We start from the raw sequence: 22185 nt of genomic DNA, 5'->3' as shown, positions 1-22185 counted from the left end.
TGTGTGTGTTCACATCCACCTTTTCATCAGTAAATGTAGTAGGGAAATTGTGAGCAACACACTATACTCAGCCATCATCCCGTTATCCTTCCCTTTGTATAATTTTCTACAAAAAATGTTCACCTGTAAAATTAAACAGACCGTACTGAGGACCTAAAAGTGGATCACTTCTTCTGCATTAATGACATTTTAGCTACTGGTTCATCCATTGCCTACAACTCTGCCTACTTTCCATTAAAACATGGTGATACCATTGGACCCACTCCATAGAACACCAGTCCAGGTTTAAGGATCAACGTTTATTGTAATATGTTTTTTGTACTTTTACCCCAGCAGCACACAAACCATCAGTAACAAGTCTCAAGTACTGTAACATCATTGGCTTTTCTGCTACCACCTATTTACATGTTATTTGGCTTTTTTCCTATCAAAGCTCTCTGTAAAGGACCAAACTGAATGGTCTTTAAATAACAAAATAGAGCCCCCCATGTCTCCAAAAACAATACAAATTATTTTAACGAATCCAGTTGAACTAGTAACAGGATCACAATGAGTGAACATGAGAAGGACTGGAAAGAGAAAAACGCTGTCACTGTAAGATTAACCGGCTGAGGCACATCTGACATTTTTAGTAACGGCTGCAGCCTAGTTGTGTGTGTTAACGTTTTGAAAGAAAGTTGCTGCGATTGAATTGTGTCCTTTGGAATTTTACACTTTACTCAAATTTTCACCACCCACCAACTTAAACAAAACACCCAAAAATTGTTAAACGTGTATCAGTGACATTACCAGCTCCTCCTCATTGTGGAGGATGCTAAACACGGGACAGGGACTAGGACTTGAAAGCAGAACTTCAGTGCCTCCCAGCATCTGAGCTGGAGGCCCAGGCAGGGGGGGTAAGTTGTGCTCAATGCTTTTTCACGTTGACGAACACCTTGATGGCGCCGGTAAAGTCAGCCGAGAGGAGAACCTCGCTGTGGTCAGTCTTCAGGGCTCCTGAAGGGGAAAGAAAAGTGCATCACGAAGGAGCTTTCGCCTTGTGCCACATAAATTTTCATCCAACGGCTAAAAGGAGATCCTAATGGACACGAGAAATTGGAATCCTTTTGTCACAGGGTCACTGGTTCCGATTGTAACGATGACCCTGCCCGATTCTGAGAAACGTGTCATCCCTTCAAAGTTTTTAATCAAGAAAGACTTTCAAAGCAGTTTCACTCATTCCTGCAACACGACATTTTGCAAATCATTTACCTCTTGGGTTGTGTTCGCACAACAACTCGGTAGGGATTTGGCTGCAATGAAATACTGTAATGATGCGCGATGTGAAGCAGCACCAATGATTAAAATAAACAAATCAATGCGCCTGTAAAGTAAATCCATGTATTCGGACCAGCTGTGAAATTCCCGGCCGTACTTTACCCGTGGGATCAGTATAGCAACACCCTGCCTTGTTCTCCCTGTGGGGGGCAGTGTTACTAATAAAGGACTTGGGAGACAAGTCTCGGCCTGTCTCAGCAGTAAGACTCAAAGGAACGTGCGGACACGCTGGCTCAAAGTAGTCCAAGCCCGACGTTACAATATTGATCTTTGAAAGCTGGTGTGGAGCCTGAGCACTGCTCATTCCAAAGTTTGATGCTGCTGTCCAGGAAGCAAGTAGCAACACAGACTGCAAAAATGTCACGGTACAATAACGATGCACTACTGATTTACATTTTATCTTTTCCACATTGCGTAGTTGTCAGTAACAGTAGCGTGGGGGTGTCAAAAAAGAAAGCCTGTGAATCAAACACTGAATAATGAATCTGTACGCAGCCCTAGAGGAGTACAGGTGGCTACAGCCTTTGTTAGTAACTGCTTACCCACTGTGCTGCTCACATGTCAGCGCGTTCCACTAACACTCTAGAGTTACCCATTATTAGCACCCTGAAGTACGAGCACCACGTCACAGAGCTCCGCCCAACCTGAGGGGATGGTCTCCGGTTCCCTGGGCTCCGCGCTCTTGCCCTCTGTGTCTGGCTTCTCAGTGGCCCCTGCTTCCAGGGGAAGTATGAGGTTGGGCTGGGGGGCGAAGATGGCCGATGTCACCACTGCATTGTGAGCTGTGAGGAATGCAAGAGACAATAGCAGTATATTTAAAAAAAAAAAAAAAAAAAAAACACCTTATGTGGCTCACAAATGAACTGAGGTTGAGGGTGACTAACAAGCTGTCAGACGGGTTTGCATACTCCTCTCTGCAGTTATTCAAATGCGGCACACCGCACACAGCAGTCATTTTCAGCGACACCCGTTTTGAAGTTTACCACTGTTAAACACTCACATGATCAAGATAGCAGTTTTCCACTGAAATATTTACACACAAAATGAGCTGTGTGAAAAATGGATGGGAAGCTTCCATTTACACCATGTCCCTCCAAATGATTACAAACACGAGGTAAATGCCATACTGTACACATATGCTTTGACAACTCCCACTTTGTTTGCTCTAAGTACATGATTCTGCTACTTCACACTAGTCAGATGATTCCACGCAGTGACGGGTTAGAGGGAAAAAGCTCTGCTACTTTGTTGCTCATCTTTCCCATGAAATCAATCTTTTAGGTCCTTCTTGCCACATTTGTGCGATTCCTTGTCATTTATAAACTGCGTGACCACAAAAGTGAGACTAAACAGAAGTAAATGACAGAAGAAAGAAGCCTCAGATAAGACACTGAAAAGCAGATACACACTATCATCCAGCCACAATCAATATCTGCTAAGCCGACAGGAAGCTTTGCCCCACACAGTGCAGGATCTCACTGCAGTTTATCCGGTGCTTTAAAGGTGAAGATAACACATTTTCCATTACCTTTAATTCCTTCCCAGAAGTCATTACGGTCTCGTCGCACAGAGGTGAATTTGCTCAAGTCGTGGTAGGTGCTCCAGATGTAAACGTACTTGTCCTCGGAGCCACTCACAATGAACGAGTAGTCATGGCTGGGAAGGAGATTAAGAACATTTGTCCACACACCAACAATGCAAACAGAACCCTAACAGCGAAACAAAGGATCAGAGCAAAAGGGTCCAACCTGAAGCTCGCCTTGATCTGACTGCTGCTGTTGACGTATCCTTTGTACTTCATGGACAGCGAAAGGTCTCGCAAGTCATACAAGCGAATCCGAGAATCATTGGAAGTTACCAGAATCTGCAGAATGTCAGGAAAACCAGCTGAGAAACAGGCGCGCTCCCGGACCGGACCCGGTGTGTGCTCTTGGCACACACCGCCAATGCTGCCACGTGGAATCAAATTACCTTTCTTTAAGCAACTAGAACTAAATCACGTATCTGGAAAACAACGAGAACAACTACTACAATTCCTGTCTAGGCAGCACTAATTAAATATTCTGTTTGTGCTTCACTAGTCAGACACCACATACTGGCAAAACTTACTATGAAGTGCAAATTTCATTACTGCCTCAAACAGAATTACATCCTCAATACACCGTGCTCGCGGGGGTGCGGTGGCACAGTGGGTTGGACCAGGTCCTGCTCTCCAGTGGGTCTGGGGTTCGAGTCCCGCTTGGGGTGCCTTGCGGCGGACTGGCGTCCCGTCCTGGGTGTGTCCCCTCCCCCTCCAGCCTTATGCCCTGAGCTGCCAGGTTAGGCTCCGGTTCCCCGCGACCCCGTATAGGACAAGCGGTTCAGAAAATGTGTGTGTGTGTGTGTGTGTGTGTGTACATTGTGCTCATACCGACTTGATTCATTTCTCATAGTTTTACACAAAAAATGTACTTGTGTTTACTTACTTACTATATGGTGTTTGACCCCTCAAGGTTTTCAGGAGCATGCTGCTGTGACAGGTTCCAACATGCATCACACGCTGCTCAGCTGCACACGATCAATCCCGTGTGACTGAGGGTAAAAGACTGACGCTCCGCAGCACGTGGAAGCTAACAGAAGTCAGTACCTTGTTCTCCCCAGGCAGAGGCTCGATGCCAGTGATCTTGCGGCCCACTCGGTTTCGACCCCTCGTCGACCGCACGTGGATCTGGGTATGGTACTTCAGGTGCTGTGAAGAATAAAAAATTTTTTTAAAAAATTTAAGGTATTCTAACTTAGCCCAGAGTGCAACGAGCATCTTTTCACCCTGAAAACCACATCGATGCTCTCATTCCGTGTGCAGCTAACTTGTGTGTGTGTAATGTGTCGGAAACAGTGCACCAAGTGCCTGTACTTTGAGAATTGCCTCTCTCTATCGGTATACGTGCTGGTGAAATGCACTTTTCTTTATTCTGAGCTGCACGTCGCTTTGCAGAAAAGATCCGCTATACAAATGAAAAAGCAAACAAAATTCACGACTCCAACTGAGCGGCTCGTGAAGACCAGGGTAGCCGACAGCCCCTCACTCCGGATGCCTCATGCGCATGTCTGCGTGTCCTGAGTCCCCTGACCGGGTATTTATGTCCTGTTGTAAATAAGAAAGCACCATAAAGAACGATGAGGGGGCGCGGTAGTGTGGCGGGTTTTTCCAGGTCCTGCTCTCTGGTAGGTCTGGGATTCAAGTCCTGCTTAGAGTGCCTTGTGACGGACTGGCGTCCCATCCGGGGTGAGTCCCGCCCCCCGTCTCCGCTCAGGGCATGTGTGTGCGTGCGTGCGCGCACATGTGTAAAGAACAGTGCCCAGAGCTAGAGCACTGCCAAAAGTTGGTTACTGGAAAGTGCGCAAATAAGGGACCTACAATACATTCGCAGTGTAGAACAGAACAAACAGTAAACCCACACATGGAAATCACAACTATCCTAAACCCTCACAGCAGACCAGTGTGTGTGCTATAAATGTACACAGCCGTGATATCCTTGTGTTTAGTCACTTGTCCAGTCTTTATAAGAAGAGAAAAAGCACATCACTGGTCAATCTACTCCACTCGCTAAGCCACAGTGCAACTGGGACAAGCGTGTCTTTAAACACAGCAGCATACGGGCATTTGCAAGGTTTATGAAGAAATGCAACGAGAACCTTGAGACAGGGCTGTTTTTGAAAGACATGTACCTCTGTGTCGTAAAAAATGCAGCGACCATCATAGGTCCCGATGACGGCATACTTCCCGTTCTGGCAGAAGTTGGCGGCAGTGATGAGGCGCGTTTGGCCGTCCACCTCGTTCCATAGCGCCACCTTCTTGTCTGGGATGTTCCACAGCCGCAGTTTGCCGTCCAAGGAGCCACTCAGGAAGTAACGGTCATCCTGGCAGAGGAAGAGGCGGCGCAAACAAATGCTGAATTAGAGTATTTATGCTGGATAAGCAGTGCTGTGCTGATGTCGGAGGACTAAATGTGATTAGGAAAAAGGTGTCGTTTCAACATCTTTGCGCTGCATCTGCTGACAGTGAATCCTGTAGTGCTTTCCTTCTTGGAAGCAGTTGGGATATGTCGCACCACAAAATGGCTCTACTATTACAAAGAGCACAAAAGAAGACCTGCAGATGAAAACCTTGGCCCACACTGAATGTACACTTCAGTCACGTGAGCATTTAGACATACAGCTCATTTACACCACCGACATGTCGTGTTTACTTCCCCATGCTGCTGTTGCGATCAACATTTAGTGGGAAGGGTGACATACTCACCCTGGGGTGGAAGGCGATCGCTGTCACAAAGTCGATATGCTGGAAGCAGCAGAGGCACTCCCTCCTTGATATGTGCCACAGCCTTACAGTCTTGTCCATCGACGACGACAACAGGAAGTAATTCTAAAGCGAGAGACGAAACAGCAGGATGAGCAGACTAGCAGAAGCTATACAGGGGCCGAGAAACAGTAACTCTGAGAAAAGTGAGCAAGTACACACCTTTGACCAGGACAGGTCGAGAAGGTCAGCTGTGTGCCCTTTGTATTTACAGAAGGGCACCTGGCGAAAGGGGGCATTTCTGTCCTCTGTGTCGAGATCCTCGCTGACACTCAGGCTCTGGGGACAGCAATAAGAAGGTTAAGGAAACAGAAGTGGATGTTGGCTTAAATACCAACAGAGGCTCCAGTCCACAGCAGTACACATCAAGCTTGTACAAGGTGTGCTAAACAACTCTTCGAAACAATGGCCCACTTGGGAACATCACTCCTTCTGAAAAGAGGAGCCCTCTGTAAAGAGTCACTGGAACAACCAACTTGGTGTAACTTACTGCACCATCTGTGTCAGATTTGGACGAATTCAAGCTTTCTTGGGAGGGAGAGGGAGAAACGCGACCTGAACAGAAGGGAAAAAGGAAGGCGGTGAAAGACCAATGCGCACACACAAGGATCCTTGACATTGCTTTGAGCTTCCGAAAGTACTTCTTACTTATAACTCAAGTGTGACACAAAATCCTTTTTAATTCCCGATGTTAAGTGTGTGTTGTTTACCTTCTGTGTTATACTTCAACCTCATGTTGTTGAAGTAGTCGAAAGCATTCCTCAACACCCAGATGCGCACCACGTTGTCCTGGCCTGCGGTGGCCAGCAGTCGGCCGCAGTGTGAGAACTTCATAGTCCACACTGCTCCCTGGCAACACAATTGACACGCTCATGATGGAGGAAACACAGATCCCCACAGTGTAATTTTTCACCACTTAAATGTATGTGTCTTTGTCTGAAACAAATCCATAGGGTCAGTCAGAATTAAAAGAGGATCACAGTTCATACCACATAAACTGATCAATGAAGAATTCAAGTCTGCTTTGTTAAACACTTTGGTGACATACTGCCTCTGCTGCAAATGTAAATATTATTTAGAAAAGAAAAAAAAAAAAAAAAAAAAACACATGTCTGGGCACAGGGCTACCTTTCTCCTGCATAGCCAGACAAAGATAAGTCTCAGAGGCAAAATTACATAACTGACCTTTCTAACCTGAAGACATCAAAATGCATGAGGTTTATTTTAATAATAAAATAAAGTATTAAGAGAGATGGGCTACATTACCCAATTCAATTCAGTGTTTCTGAGCTCAGCTGAGGATGCATAAGGGGTTACACTCTCTCTGCAGGGCTCACTCTATCACAACTTCCACATGCACTCTCTCTCACACACACACACACACACACACACACACACACACACACACACACACACACCCTACCATGTGTTCCCCACTCAGATCCTGGACCATCTTTACATGGTCAAAGTCGAAGGGGCCTTTGAAGCCGTGGGCAGCCTTGAACTTCACAGGCCTGTTGTATGGCATGCCCTCATCATCGCTGGAGGAGGGGTCGTCCTGGTCCGTGTGAAAAACTGAAACGCAGTGCCGGTACCAGTCATTTCAGTATAAAAAATTACACTCCCCTCGCAAAACAAATTACTGTACATTCCCCTTGTGGCTCCTCAAAACTGTTACCTTCATCACGGACGCTCTTCACCTTGTTGACTGCCTTTTCACCATACTCCTCTGCCAGGTGCTTGGCCTTCTTCACAGATTTACCAAAAAACTTTTTGAGCTGTGTGCTGGAAGTGAAACGCGAGATATCAATAGATAACTGCTCTATTTCAATAATCTTACGAGACTTCTTATCACTAGACTGTCAATACTGCGGTTTGTAGCTGCAGAATGTAGTACTACCAGGGCTGTTGTAACAGGAAATACAGGTTGGCATCAAAAAAAAGACAAGTGAAACTCATAACTTGTCAACATGCATGGGCTAGAAAGGATTCCACCAGTACAAACTGCAGAAACATGAACGCAATGGATTGTGAAAGCAAATGGATTGTTTTACATTTCCATCTTACGTTTTCTGTTTCAGCTTTCCACCGTCGGTGTCACTGAGGTGGGTGTGGGCCTTGTCTTCATCATCTGACTGGGCTGAATCGTTCCTGGGCAGGAAGCAGACTGGTCACGCTGTGCCGACTTGTCACAGGGACATGGCACTTAGTCAAACTCAAATAACACCGTCATCGTTCTTTTCTCAGCATGTAGGCTGCAGACAGCAGCACTTTAACTCTGAAATGTTGAGGACCTGCTTTTAACCACAATCCTACTACCTTTACTACAGATCCAAAGAGGAGAGAGAACAGCTGAAAGCCCTGGAAATATACAATATTAGGCATTGTTTACTACAATAAACACACATTTTACTGCTGACAGTTGTCAGGGATAACACCACCAATGTGGTAAAAAGGAAACAAATTTTTTAAGTGCTAACAGCAGAGTTTATGTATGGCAGCCATGACCACAGTAGTTAAGGAACCTGAACAGGAGGTTTTGGGTTTCTAGTACATGGGTGGCCCTGTTTTTGTGTATTTGAGGGACCCACACTACCTTCACTTGAGACTGTCACAGGTAAAAGAGTCAACTGTGCATCTACAAACTATGCACTGCAAACATTTCTTTCCTGATACCAGTAAACACAGACCTAGAATGCTAGGGACCATAGAACAGGATATGTGGAGGGAGGAGCCTTCCTTACGTGACATATTCTTTGGTTCTCCTCATGATGTGCAGTGTCAGTGGATTGATGCCCGTGGGAAGCTTCTCCTCAGCCAGGCTGAGAGGGATCTCCTCCCCTGTGTCTAGATTCTTGATCATCACACTTGCCAGGATCTCCTATCAAGGAGGAGGTACAGCGCTGACAAAGAGCTGGCAAACCAATCAAAACATTTTTAATATCTAGACTCTATAAATCAGGTTTTAATTATTTACCAACTTAATCAAATTTCAGATTTAAAAAGGAGCAGAAAAAATGATTTTCAGTTACATTTACATTTGTTAATTTAGCAGACACTTTTCTCCAAAGCGACAAAAAACATCTAGGTAAACAGAAGCACATTTGACAGAAGAAGAGTATTAGATACAAATGGACAAATATTTGTAAATTACACTAATAACATACAGAACTGCATTTATAAGCATCGCGGAGCACAGCTGTACCTCATCAGTCATTTCACGGCCTGAGCTGGACCGCGGCCTCTGTGGTCCCATCGCCTCACTTTCACTGGTGGTGGAGCTCTGTCCATCTGCTGCCTTGCCACTCTCCTGAAATCACAGCCACAAATAGAGAAAAGGGTTCATCCAACACTCAGTACTCACTATGACAGTCATCAGTGAGAAGTCCAGCAGGAAGCAAAGTGTAATAAAAATCACTGGGAGTAGCCCAACCCTAGCTGGACTGGATGAAATGCTGACTGTGTACAGGAAGGCCAAGACATGACTACATCCTGTTTTGTGAGAGAAGCGGAAGGCCACTTAGCTGCAAGCAGGCCAGGGCACTGACCTGGGCGGTCACCACCTTATCTCCACTGGTAGCACTGGCCAAGTCCAGAGAGTGCTGCAGCTCCTTGGTGATGAAATCCACAGCCGTATTGGGAGACACCAGCCCAGACGATGCTGATGGTTCAGTGGAGACTGAACCCCAAACCGTATCAGAACAAAATTTAAATAAACAAGACACTTCCCTCTAAAATTAATGCCTAATTCTTACGTATTAAATCCAGGAATCATAATTTTCTTTCAAGTGCAACACCATGAAAGTTCAATTACTTCCAACAAATAATGCACACACACACATCACACACACATTTTCAGAACCGCTTGTCCCATACGGGGTCGCGGGGGAACCGGAGCCCACCCGGCAACACAGGGCGTAAGGCCGGAGGGGGAGGGGACACACCCAGGACGGGATGCCAGTCCGTCGCAAGGCACCCCAAGCGGGACTCGAACCCCAGACCCACCGGAGAGCAGGACTGTGGTCCAACCAACTGCGCCACCAAAATCCAAGCACACTTTATTCTCTTTCAGTGATTAACTAATAAACGAGAACCAGTTATATAGTATGCAAGTTCCTCAACTATATAATTTGCACAAATTTCATATGACATGAGGCATATCGCTAGTTCCTAAGATTTAATCTATATGGCACATTTGTAATTATGTCACATATTCATACGCATATTGAGATGCAAAAGGTTCACTCTGTAAAGCCTAGCAGAAGATTCTTTCCTCTTACCCTCAAGCTCTGTTGGCCGCAGGGTTTCCTGGGTCTTTTTGCGTGGGGGTGGTGCAGGGCGGGATGGGGGAGGCGGCCGTGGAGGTGGGGTGCCACTGGGAGGAGGTGGTCGCACGGGAGGGAGTTTTTTGGTACTGGCCACAATATCCGGCTCTGTGATGAACTGTCGAGGTGGCTTGGTCGGTGCAGGGGGGTCCTGGTCAGCTACCTTGGCAGGGAGAGAGACTTGCTCCAGTATGTCTGCTGTTCGGTAGGGTTGGCCATTTTCTTCAGGCTGCACAGGCTGCACATGACCCTGTCGCTCAGGATCCAGGGCATTAGTAATATCTGGCGGGCTCAATTCCTGCACCACCTCCACTGAAGGGCAGGATGCTCCAGACACCCCAGAAAGCGGCAGTGAGACCCCAGAGTCCTGCTGCTGTTTGCCATAGCCCTCTGATGGCTCCGTTGATATTTCTATCGAAGTCTTCTGTTCCTTAGCCAGGGACTCTGGGTCTATGTTTGGTACAGCTTCGTCGTCTTTGACCCCACCTCCATCACTCACCCCTCCTTTAATCAGACCCACTTCAACCACATCCTCTTTGGTCACGTCTCTCTCAACTCCACCTCCTACAGCCTCGTTCCCCTGAGTCAACCCTTTACCATCCGTCAGTAGAGGTTCCTCTGTCACCGTGCTCTCCTTCTGACTCTCCTCTATGATACTGTCAATGATCTGAAGAGAAAAAGCAAACACTGTCCTGAAAACACACCACAGAGCAAACCTACTCAACTCACGTTTACACTAATACTGATCATCATTGTGCAAGGCCATTTGTCTATGCTTCATCAATAACAGAAAGAAAAAGTCACTTTGGGTGCAGCAATATACAACGTATAACATACATACACAGATGGCAAATGTTAACATATATACACACAAAGTAAGGAAGCATATAATTAAGGTTAAAAATAGGTTAGCAGGTGAAATAAGGAGAAAATACAACAGTTAACAAGAGGATGAACACACACAAACACACACATTGTCTGAACCACTTGTCCCATTCGGGGTCGCGGGAAGCCAGAGCCTAACCCAGCAACACAGGGCGTAAGGCTGGAGGGGGAGGGGACACATCTAGGACAGGACGTCAGCCCGTCGCAAGGCACCCCAAGCGGGACTCGAACCCCAGTCCAACCCACTGCGCCACCGCGCCCCCCACAAGAGGATGAACACACAAACACAATTAAATGTAAGTGACGGGAGAAATGGACTCAAGTGGCCTATGTAGCTAACAGGATTTAGAACCCATCTTCAGAAGCACGGCAGTAAAAGAATCAGGATAAACCCTTTCGATACATTGCAGAGAAATGATGAGTTCATTATGCAATTACAGGGGATGGTCAAAATAGCAAAAACACCACATGGAAAAAGGAGATCAACTTTGGCATAACTAAATCACGATTACAACGCAGCAGTAAACACGAGTCATACTAGGCTGACTGCTCTGACAATTACCACTTTGATATTATGAGTTCTAAAGAGGCCAAATGGCTGGTGTCCAAACTGTACGTGGATATGTCTGGAAAAACTGCAAAAATATTTCACGTGTCAAGGTGAACAATGTCAAAAATCTTGACAGCGTATGTGAAACATGGACCAACTGCATCAGCAAAGAGGAACAGTGGCTGCCAGTTGAACCTCATAGACAGGGTTAGATGGACATTTAACAGGATTGTTACTCAACGCAACAAAAGCTGAGCCTTAAAAATTCTCACAGAATTGAATCACCGCCTCTGTGACTCAGCTTCAAAAAAAAAAAAAAAAAAAAAAACTGTACATAATGACCTTCACAAAACTGGAATTTATGGCAGGGTTGCCATTCAGAAACCACTTGTATCCAAGGCCAGAGCACAAATACACATAATGATGTAAGGAACAAAAACCTGGACCCCTGGGCAATGGAACAAGTAACATGATCTGATGTTAGTCACCCTATTTCCTACATCCAGATGGGTTTATGCTTGGAGAAAGCCAAAGGATGCCTTCAACCCACAATGTCTGTTGCCAGCTCTTAAACATGGTGGGGGATCCCTAATGGTACAGGCAGCCATGGTCAACGCAGAAGGAATATGAGATCATTTTTCAGGACCAGGTGCCCCCTGTGATACAAACACCGTTTCCTCATGATGCTCCCATATTTCAGGATGATAATGCCACCACACACACTGCTCAACAAATTCAGCATTTTCCATAACCTCCCCAGTGACCAGATCTAAACATCATATAACAGTTATGATCTGGAGCACAGAATGGAAAGTGGATTTCCACCTCCTTCATTCTGCAAAAAACTGTATCTAGGCTTTTCTTCGACACGGTCAAGTCACATTATTATGACCATCAGCTAATATCCAGAGTAACCGCCGTGTGCAGCACAGACAGCAGCTAGATGGGTTGGGAGTGACTCAGTAAGGTTCTGGTAGGTTGTCACAGGTATCTGGAGCCATGATGACTGCAGTGCATCCACAGCTGCTGGAGGGTGCATGGCGGAGGATCCATAGAGCGAACACAATGATCGAGGTGGTCCCACAGATGCTCAATTGGGTTCAAGTCCGGGGAATTAGGGGGCCAGGGAAGTACTTGGAAGTCTTGGTCGTGCTCTTCCAACCACTGTCAGACATTTCAGAAATACTGCCACCCTTGGCCCGAAAGCCGATAATCATCCCTTTTTGCAACTCTGATAAATCGCCCCTTTTACCTATGACAGCAACGAGTGATATGTGGGCAGACGGCCTATCACACACCTTATACTCACCAAGCCAGCTCACGACACGTGACGTACTTCATGGGCTACGTGCTGAAGACGTCAAATGCAGGAGGTGGTCATAATAATGTGACTCAACCGTGTAGAAAATTAGTGCAATTTCCCACCACACACACAGTTCATGACTTGTATGACAGCATTCCAAGAGGGACAAATTATAGGCCTACTGCTTATTAGGTCCTGGATTTGTATATATTTTGGGTTCCTCTGTAATTTTGTCCACTCCCTATACATTAAGAGCAATATCAAAGAATGCCTTTGGAATGTGGGAGAAAATGCACAGGGAGGAAACTAGTGCTGTTTTTATTATTATTGAGTCACTTGTTAGAGTGCTTGAATCATTGTGGCACAAGAGATTATCAAAAGTAAATAAAGGCAGATAACAGAATGAAATGGAGCAGTAAAAAAGGTAGTGGGGGTGGCACACAAACCTGGACAGAGTCTGCAGGCTGGGCATCAAGCGTAAGAGTGCTATCCTGGGGCGGGAGGTGTTCATTCACCTGGAAAGAAAATAATACACTTCTAAAATGTGTACTCTGCTCCTGGTCTTATGAATGTTAACCAGCAACAACATCAATGCATTTTTCACATATAAAGGTACTTCTTTTCATTTTTCTTGTCTTCCTGACTCTCAGAGAAGGAAAGTTCAACACTCACCGTAAAATATTTATTTAAAAAAAATTGAAAACTGACACTACTGTTAATAGTTATTAATAGGACCATTCAACTATAGTTAGTCTAACAAGCACGTGAGCTGAGATGCTCTTCTGACATCAGAGCGTTGCTGTGTTGAGAAGTACACTGGAGAACAACGGACAATGAAGGCCCTCTCATCCCTCAGCCCTCACCCAACTGAAAGTGGGTGGCTTCGCTCTGCCCCCGTTTAGTTGAGGACTATGGGCTAGCTTCCACAGAACCAAGAAAACAGTCTGCTCCCCACAGGAAAGGATGACTGACTGAAGATTCCCCTCTGTGGCTGCTGCACTATTATACACCTGCAGCCCAAAAATCTGCATGAACAAAAAAGTGACAAACTACACTCACCCTGCATTGTTCACCACGTCTTAGAACACCAGGCTTAAACTTCAGCTATAATCACTAACTCAGGACCTAAGGACAGTGTGTGCCCATTGTTTTAAAAAAAGAAAAACTGTACATATGTTATACAAGTACAATTACGTTCAATGATCTGATGAATATAAAAAAAGACTGCAAAATGTCTGAGGGGTGGCACAGCAAGAAGCACTGCAGCTTCACAGCACGTGGGCTGTTCAGGCACAGGCTCGAATCTTTGTGTAGTTTGCATGTTCTACCCATGTTTGTGTGAGCTTCCTCAAGGCGTTCTTGTTTCCTTCAGCAGTTTAAAGACATTTGTTTCAGGTGAACTGAAAAATCTGAATTGTTCACTGTGTGTGTGCATGCACACATATGTATGGCTACTCTGCAATTGACTGCTGTCCCATCCAGGCTTTACCCTAACTAGCCTTGTGCCCTGTACAGCCGAGGTAGGTTCCAGACTGTCTCGACACAGACTTAGAGAAGCAGTGAGTGAGAGTGACTGAGTGAAAATGTCTGAGGATAAATCATTTGTTTAACTCATAATCATTTATAAAAAAAAAAAAAAAAAAAAAAAAAGTCAGGTCACATTAAAAAAGTAGGACAAGTGGAAGAAAAGCACAACTTCAACATCATCTTTATGCTTAATATCTACGTCTGTTTCCGGTATAATCCCATTATTCCTGAATTAACTTTTTCAGTAAGAGTTCACGTTTAATACAATAAGTAAAAAATTAATAGGAAAAACAGAAATTACTTCCATCATCAAAGCTAAATTCTTACTTCTCTCAAATGAATAAGAAAGTAATGCAACTTTCCACCCCTATATACTGACACACCAACCGGATACTAAAGTCATAACAGCTGGAGAGTTTCTGGTGCTGACCTAAATATCTTTACTAAGTAATCAGGAGTGTGAATGAATTGCCTATAAATCTTAACTTTTAGCGATGCAACATTTACATTAATCTGACGCTTTTCTCCAAAGTGACTTACAATGTTAAGCTACTTAGAATTATTTACCCATTTATACAGCTGGGTAATTTTACCGGCGCAATTTAGGGTAAGTACCTTGCTCAAGGGCACTACAGCCGGAAATGAGATTCAAACCTGTGATCTTGGGTCCATAGGTAGCAACTCTAACCACTACACTACGAGCTGCCCAATAAATATAAGCACACATTAAATATCAGCACGCTGCAAGAGATGCTCACTAAAATCTTAGACAGAATGACAAGCATAGGAAGTGTGTTGGAAAATCATTCATCATGTAATAAAAGTGCACAGTTTTCACCAGAATCACTCTCTCGTTACGCGAAGAGGATCTCTCGGCTGAATACAGGGTATATATATGTGTATACTTGAAACAAAGGTAACTCTTCTCTTATTGTTAACCTAGTATACAAGAAGAATTCCAAGGTAACAGGTAAAGCAGTCTGACTGCAGAGTTTAAAAAACACAGTAATGCGCCATTGTAAATTGAAAAAATGCTTGGTCACGTCAGAAAGATGAAAAACAAAGCAAAAGAATGTAAGCAACCAGCAGCGGTTTTAAAATAAAAAAAAAATAAAAAATTGAACAAGCAGCCCATCTGTCGGTCCCTATCAAGGAAAGGTGAAAGGCACCTTCACGCTGAGTGCAAGTTAAACAGGGTTTGAAAGATGTGGCTTCTAGCCACGGCAGCTGCCATACGGAGCTGGCTTTCTCACAGTGTGAACTTCGGTGAGGCTAAGACATTAAAATTGTGTTTAATTAGGGCTGCCCAGCTCCTGCTGGTTTCTACTCAACCTCTGCTTTATCATATTGCTTTAACGGCTTTGTTGTTAGGTAGTAAGACACCTTACCTGGTGCTACGGATGTTCCGACGCTAATTGAAACGTATGGTAAAAACAGCAAGGGTTCCATACTAGGAGGCTGCAATAAAACCACTGTAGGAAACAAAAATTTTTTTGTTACATACCTTTTTTGAAGGGATGACAAATTTTGCTGGTGACCTAGAGGACAAAGAATTCCAATTAGAGCTTTAAACCAAGAAAACCAAAATGACAGTAACTGATTATTTTTTTCTTAAAAACAGCACAATACATCAGTGAGCCCAGTACAAAGTGAGTGTGACATTACATTATTATTATATTACATTTATATACTTAGACGCTTTTCTCCAAAGCAACTTCCAATGAACTCTATGTAGTGTTATCAGCCCACACACCTTATTCACCGCGGTGACTTACACTGCTAGATACACTACTTACACTGGGTCACTCATCCATACGTCACTGGAACACACTCTCTCTATATCACTCACACACTATGGAGGGACTGGAACAGCATGTCTTTCGACAGCTGAATTTTAAATCCTTTCATGTAGTACTAATGTAATTACATTAAACACTACATGAAAAGATTTTAAATTAATACAGTTAAAGGGAAAAACTGCAGTTACATTCAGGTCATTTTGAAAAATATGGTGATTATAGATCACATTCAAATGTTTTACTAAAAAAACACAATAATGCAGTATTAGTGCAAACAATATAGCATTAAAACACTACAGACTGACTGAATGAGATATTGAAAATGTATGTTCATGTCTACAAAAGAATACAAAAACGTTACTGAAATTGTATTAGCTTTTGGATTACAGTTTCATTCATTACTCAGTGTGGAAAAAATGTGGACGATACGCTTCCCATTCCTGACCTTACAAGTCCTCCACCTGCACCTAAACACGCTGAGCAGGTGGATTTTCAGCACTTTGCAGAGAAGCCAGCTACATGAAGACAACTGCTGCTTTACCTGTCTTAAATGTCACAGACTGAGGACAGAGAGGCAAAAGCAGAAGGCGTACAATATACAAAAGGGGAAAAAAGGCAGTGAACAGAAACAACTGTTCACTTCGAAGACAGCCAGCTAGCAATTCCAACACAGATTATCAAATTAACACAGGGATACAGTCAATATGTGTAAGAACTTCCTTATGATTTCAAATGTAATAGTCTCAACTGTTAAAATTATGAAGCATTGCCGGTCGGTATACAGATACTTTGGAATAGCTGGGACATGCAAGCAGAAACAACAAACCACAGCTGTGCACAAGAACAAAATATTGGGGGTCCTACTGTTGTAAACAACTGAAAGACAAAATCTGAGTCCGCTCAGGAAAGTGCCCAGACATAAAAAACACATAACAAGGACATGTTATTTATTCATTTACCTCACACTCTTCTCCAGAATGACTTACAATGATCTACCCATTTGTACAACTGGGTCATTTTTAACTAGAGTAATTCAGGTTAAGTACCTTGCTGAAGGGTACTACATAAGGCAATGGGATTTAAACCTGGGTCCTCTGAGGACAAGGCAGCAGTTTTTCCCAGTACAATACCTGGCGCCCAACTGTAAGTTGTGCAACCCACAAAGTCTGCGTTGAAACACTTAATTCAATTTTGCACAGCTGAACCAGTGCAAACCATTTCCAGAATGAGACTCCAAAGAGTCCTTGGCTCAGCAAGATAATCAAAGATCAATCTCATTTGAAGATGAAAAAGGTATCAAGGACAATGACAGCAGTGTTCTTATTTTCGCCCAAAACAAAATCTAATGTGAAAAAATTTCATGCTGACACAATATCACCATCCTACGCAGCAAGGACAACTGAAGTCCAAGCAATCCAAGCAGTTCTATAAAGGTTACTGTGATCTTGACATAATTCCTGCACAACAGTAGAATGACACTCTCATTATAATAATACCACCTTATGAATCGTATGACATATTTTATAAAATATGACTGTGTTTTCCTAATTACAATTTGTCAATGGACCACAAAGACTGAAACTTTAACTTGATTTCAATACGAGGAGCGCAAGTATGATATTCAACTTCATCCACACCAAAAAAAAAGAAGGTTCTACCAGTGTACAGCCTGGTATATTTCAGTACTAATCCATACTTTACTTAAAATCCTGCTCTTTAAAGTAACACTAGTTTACTCTTTAAACTGATACTTCCATCTTAAACCATATGCCCCGAAATAAGCAAAAGTATCTACCGGAGTGGTACAAACGTGAGCTGATGTTGTCGCCATCTGACCCATTTATACTGCTGCAGTTTTCACCAGAGCTCTTCAAGTTAAGTACCTTTCTGAAGGGTACTAAAGCAGAACAGGGGTATTGGGGCTTGAACAAGCAATACCTTTATTGTTCCACAAAATATTCATCGCAAATAAATTAGTAAAATTGAGTCACTTTTGACGATTCATTTGAGCACCGCAAGGGAAAAAACAATAATACACAAGATCTAATATCCTGGTTTTTATGATCTCAGAGAGATTATGTATGCATGTTGACAATTTGAAACCATTTGTACCCAGTGGACATGTGGGACTGTTTTATCACATTTATATGAAACGCAGTGAGTCATTTCTTTGCAACAAAACAAGAGAACACTTTAATTACTAAAGGAAATGAAAAATAAGGCAATGACTGATGGAGAAACAATCCAGTTTCCATGAAATACTACAAACTAGATTAGTTCACTTCTTACCGTGAGCAACAGAAAACGACTGAGAAACTCTGTGTCTCAAAGTAAGCTGGTTAGGGTTCACATTGCTTAACCACGATACCATCCTGTGCCAAAATTTAGTGTGTCAGAGCAAAGTCACACTTGAACCATTTTGCAATTTTTGGATGTATTACTCAATCTATTACTAATTTACTAGTGAAATACAAAGGGATGTAATAATGCAGTGTTTTCAATGATTACATTCTGACATACTTAACCTGCCAGCGTGATCAGCTACATACACTTTCCAATGAAATACACTGTTAAACACGCATAAGCCAGGTAGGCCTGTCAGTTAACCAACTAGTGAGAATCTCAGAGATGCTGAATTCAGAACCAGAAATCACCTTAATGAATCTGACGGTTTGTCTGGCAATCAAAAGTAACTGGCTTTTGTGAAAAATGTGATGACAACAGGTTTTAACTGACAACTCAGAGCAAGAGTAATATATACACAGAACGGTGGCGTAGTCGTTCGAGCCGCTCCCTTTGGACCCAAAGGTTGCAGGGTCAAATCCTGCCTCCAGCTGTAGTACCCTTGAGCAGGGTACTTACCCTAAATTGCTGCAGTAAAATTACTCAGCGGTGTAAATGAGTAAATAGTAGTAAGTAGCTTAATGCTAAGTTGCATGGGAGAAAAGAGTCAGCTAAACGAACAAACAAAAACCCCGTTGTCAGGCATTGCGTGTCTTTGACGCGACCACATGATGCAACACTTAGACGTCAGTCTTGAACAGCGATCCAAGGAAGCCAACAGGTAACTCATTAGTAAGAATAAGCCATCCATTGTGCTGTAGCCCTGATGTCACCGAGCACTGCATTTGATTCACAATGTATCACAAATGTACCATCTAAACATTGTGGAACTAAATTCCAAGTTAAAAATAAAAATGGATTGTTGGCTACATTTCGACCTCACATAAAAAGTGAGCTATAATCTTGAGCTCTTCCATAAGAAAAACAGCTTGAACGTGTACCATTCTCTGCATGCAATCAGTCACTGGCAAAAGCTGTACTTAAATATTTGAGAAGGGTGGCAGTCCCAACTCCTTTCCAAATGAGCCACTAGTTAGACATTAGGTGCTGTGCTTAGTCATCTTTGAGTCTGATTATCATGTGACAGTTATGATCCATCATTACATGCTGACAGATCCTATTGAGCAGCAGAGATACAGACTGTACAGAGGACAAGGTGTGGGTAGCATGGAAGAAAAAAAAAAACACTAGAGTGACAAATTTATATATAAAAAAATTACTAGGAAGGAATCGTCGATATTCGGACAAAGTTTTACACAGCTACTCGTGTGGCGCACATACGGTGAAAAGAAACAAATTAAGTGCACTCACGCGTCTGCAACTAAGTGCCTCTTCCTCCTAATGTAATGCACACGTTGCATTTTCTGGGATGTACGTCGTTTTGGAAAAAAAAAGCTTCTGCTAAATTAATAAGTGTAAAATGCAACTGTAAATGTCTTATTTGCACAGTACAGTACTTGTATAATAGGCTAAATGAAAGGCAGAGCCTGCGTCACAATGTGCCCTGCACCTTTCGTGGGTGCAGCACACAGCAGGTGTACAGGACTGCTGTCTTGTGATCTGAAGGTTCGAATCCCACTCCTGCCATACTAGTACCCTGAATCAAAGTACTTGCACTGGATAAACACAGTAAAAAAATACCCTGCTGTATAAACAGGCAAATCCACTGTAAAGTTGATAGGGCAACAATGTTAGGTTTCCTCGGGAAAATGTGCAAGATGGTACAGTGGAAGTGGAATACAGAGTGCCGGATGCTCTCTTTACCATGTCTTCAGTCTCTATAGGGGAAACTCAAGTGGAAATGCTCTGTCTGTCACTTCAGGACACAGGATGGACAAGGGGTCGGGACGTGGGGTCGTGTCCCCCCCCCACAATGATCAGTCAAGTCGGACGTGTCCCGCACTGACTGATTACCTGCACTGAGCACCAGAAATAATGATTCGCTGCCCAAAAAACGTCAAGTACAAGTTGTTACACCCCTGCCTCAGGCCGCTTCTCAAACCTCCTCCTCCAGTTTAAGTGGCTGCAGCAGGTAAGTTAAAAGGGACAAAGCAAAGGTGCGTGGAGGCCACAGAGCCACGGGCGCTCGCCTCAGTACTTACACGCCGGCGGGAGAAGGGGACAGGTTCACGTCTTCGGCGGCATCGTAGAACTCCTCTGTATCACTCGTGTCCGACGCCATTTAGCACACATAAAAGCGGGGGAAAAAAAAAAAAAAAACAAGCAAAAACACTCGAGCTATAACTCCCTTCGCTGATCCAGGATGGTGTGAAGCGAAGGTGTGTGTGTGTGAGAGAGAGCGCGCGTGCCGGCGGGACACACAGCGCCGTCGCCGAGTCGCTGTGTCTGAGGAGGGAGAGGCCGCGCGCGACCCGTCAGCGAGACCGACTCGAGCCGACGGCCAAGTTAGCGACTAGAGTTCGAGTCAGTCCGCCGTCCGTGTTCCACTCGACCAAACACCACCACATTTAGACCCGCTGCTGCCCCTTTTACCAACACATCCGTACCGACATTTAAGGCTCAACATTAGAGCTGGTAATAAGGAAATTTCTGACAGGAGCGAAAGCGAGCCGCCAATCTCCCCACCGTATTTTTTTCTGACAAGGGGAAAAAAAAAAAAAACGTCTCGTGTATAACATCGCGAGAGTTGGGTGTTAAGCCGACGAGAATTGCGGAGCGGAGAGTTGCCAGACTGACGGCTTTTTCAGTTCTGCTCGTGGAGCGGTTCTGCAAGAAAAAGTTCAGTGTCGGTGTGATGTAAACAAATTTTACCACCCTCGGAGGCATCGAGCATAGATAAACAATATATTTATGGCACACGAAGTTCTAAGAAGCTTATGAAATAAAGAAGTAACACCTATATGTTGTAATTTCCGCTTTTTTTTAAATTAAAAGGGCGTCGAAGTCAAAGAATCGTTTGTCTCTAAGCCGCATGAGCTGAATTTGGTACATGAATAAACAGATATCCCTGCACAGCTGAACACAAATCCGCAAAACAAAATGATGACCCATTAATCACAGTTCCTCTGTGAGCCGGGGTTAGAGGGCTATACACCAGGCTTGTTATGTTGCCTCTGTGCAGTATTTTCATTCGGTTGTCATCTCTTACAAACGAGACGAGCTTCTGTGAAGATGAAAATTATACCACGTTACTTCAATCATACCGGTCTTTACCACTTAGAGGTGCTGTTTACTCTGAAATACTTCTTAATTGTGGGGGTGCGGTGGCGCAGTGTTTTGGACCACGGTCTTGCTCTCCGGTGAGTCTGGGGTTCGAGTCCCGCTGGGGGTGTCTTGTGATGGACTGGCGTCCCATCCTGGGTGTGTCCCCTCCCCCTCCGGCCTTCCGCCCTGTGTTGCCGGGTAGGCTCCGGTTCCCCGCGACCCCGTATGGGACAAGCGGCTCTGAAAATGTGTGTGTGCGCTCGCTTGAAACATTATAATGGAAGATTTTAATGTAATAGTGCTTTTTTGCTAAAGATTTCTGTCCATGTAATAAAATCGTTTTTGCGTTTGAACGGCTCGCAGTTACATTTTAAAAAATATTTTTAAAGATATTTTATACAAGGTTCTTTCAGTAAGTAGAGATGTTTTGTGTTCTTTGGCCTTTCTTATTGTTTGCTCTTCTTTACACCTTATTAATAAAATGTTATGTAAGCTTGTGTGGAGTGTGAATTCATATCCATGCACCACCTGTGACTTTTTAAAAGAGGCCTGTAAAATGAAGTGACACTTATTCAGTAATTTAGTCATTGCCGAATTTTTCACATTTTACACTACGTTCGTATTTCACTTTC

At 43.9% G+C, this 22185-nt stretch overlaps 1 protein-coding gene across 1 annotated transcript; it reads right to left on the bottom strand.

The window, feature by feature from the left end:
* Positions 1 to 284: 284 nt before the first annotated feature.
* Positions 285 to 20980, bottom strand: LOC108925473 (WD repeat-containing protein 44-like). The gene is made up of 20 exons (XM_018737437.2): positions 20491 to 20980; positions 15751 to 15784; positions 13166 to 13234; positions 9937 to 10648; positions 9205 to 9335; positions 8862 to 8966; positions 8401 to 8537; positions 7724 to 7807; positions 7335 to 7441; positions 7080 to 7231; positions 6367 to 6505; positions 6147 to 6211; positions 5819 to 5935; positions 5600 to 5722; positions 5026 to 5217; positions 3944 to 4045; positions 3066 to 3181; positions 2846 to 2973; positions 1962 to 2099; positions 285 to 996 (listed from the first exon to the last, which is right to left on the bottom strand). The coding sequence occupies exons 1-20, from the start codon at positions 20568 to 20570 to the stop codon at positions 908 to 910; spliced, it is 2820 nt and encodes a 939-aa protein (XP_018592953.1). The 5' UTR covers positions 20571 to 20980; the 3' UTR covers positions 285 to 907.
* Between the last annotated feature and the right edge of the window lie 1205 nt (positions 20981 to 22185).

This window comes from Scleropages formosus, chromosome 13, assembly GCF_900964775.1.
Source record: "Scleropages formosus chromosome 13, fSclFor1.1, whole genome shotgun sequence".
NCBI classification, from domain to species: domain Eukaryota; kingdom Metazoa; phylum Chordata; class Actinopteri; order Osteoglossiformes; family Osteoglossidae; genus Scleropages; species Scleropages formosus.
Note: the sequence above shows the minus strand (reverse complement) of the source record. Positions and strands in the feature narration are given on the sequence as shown.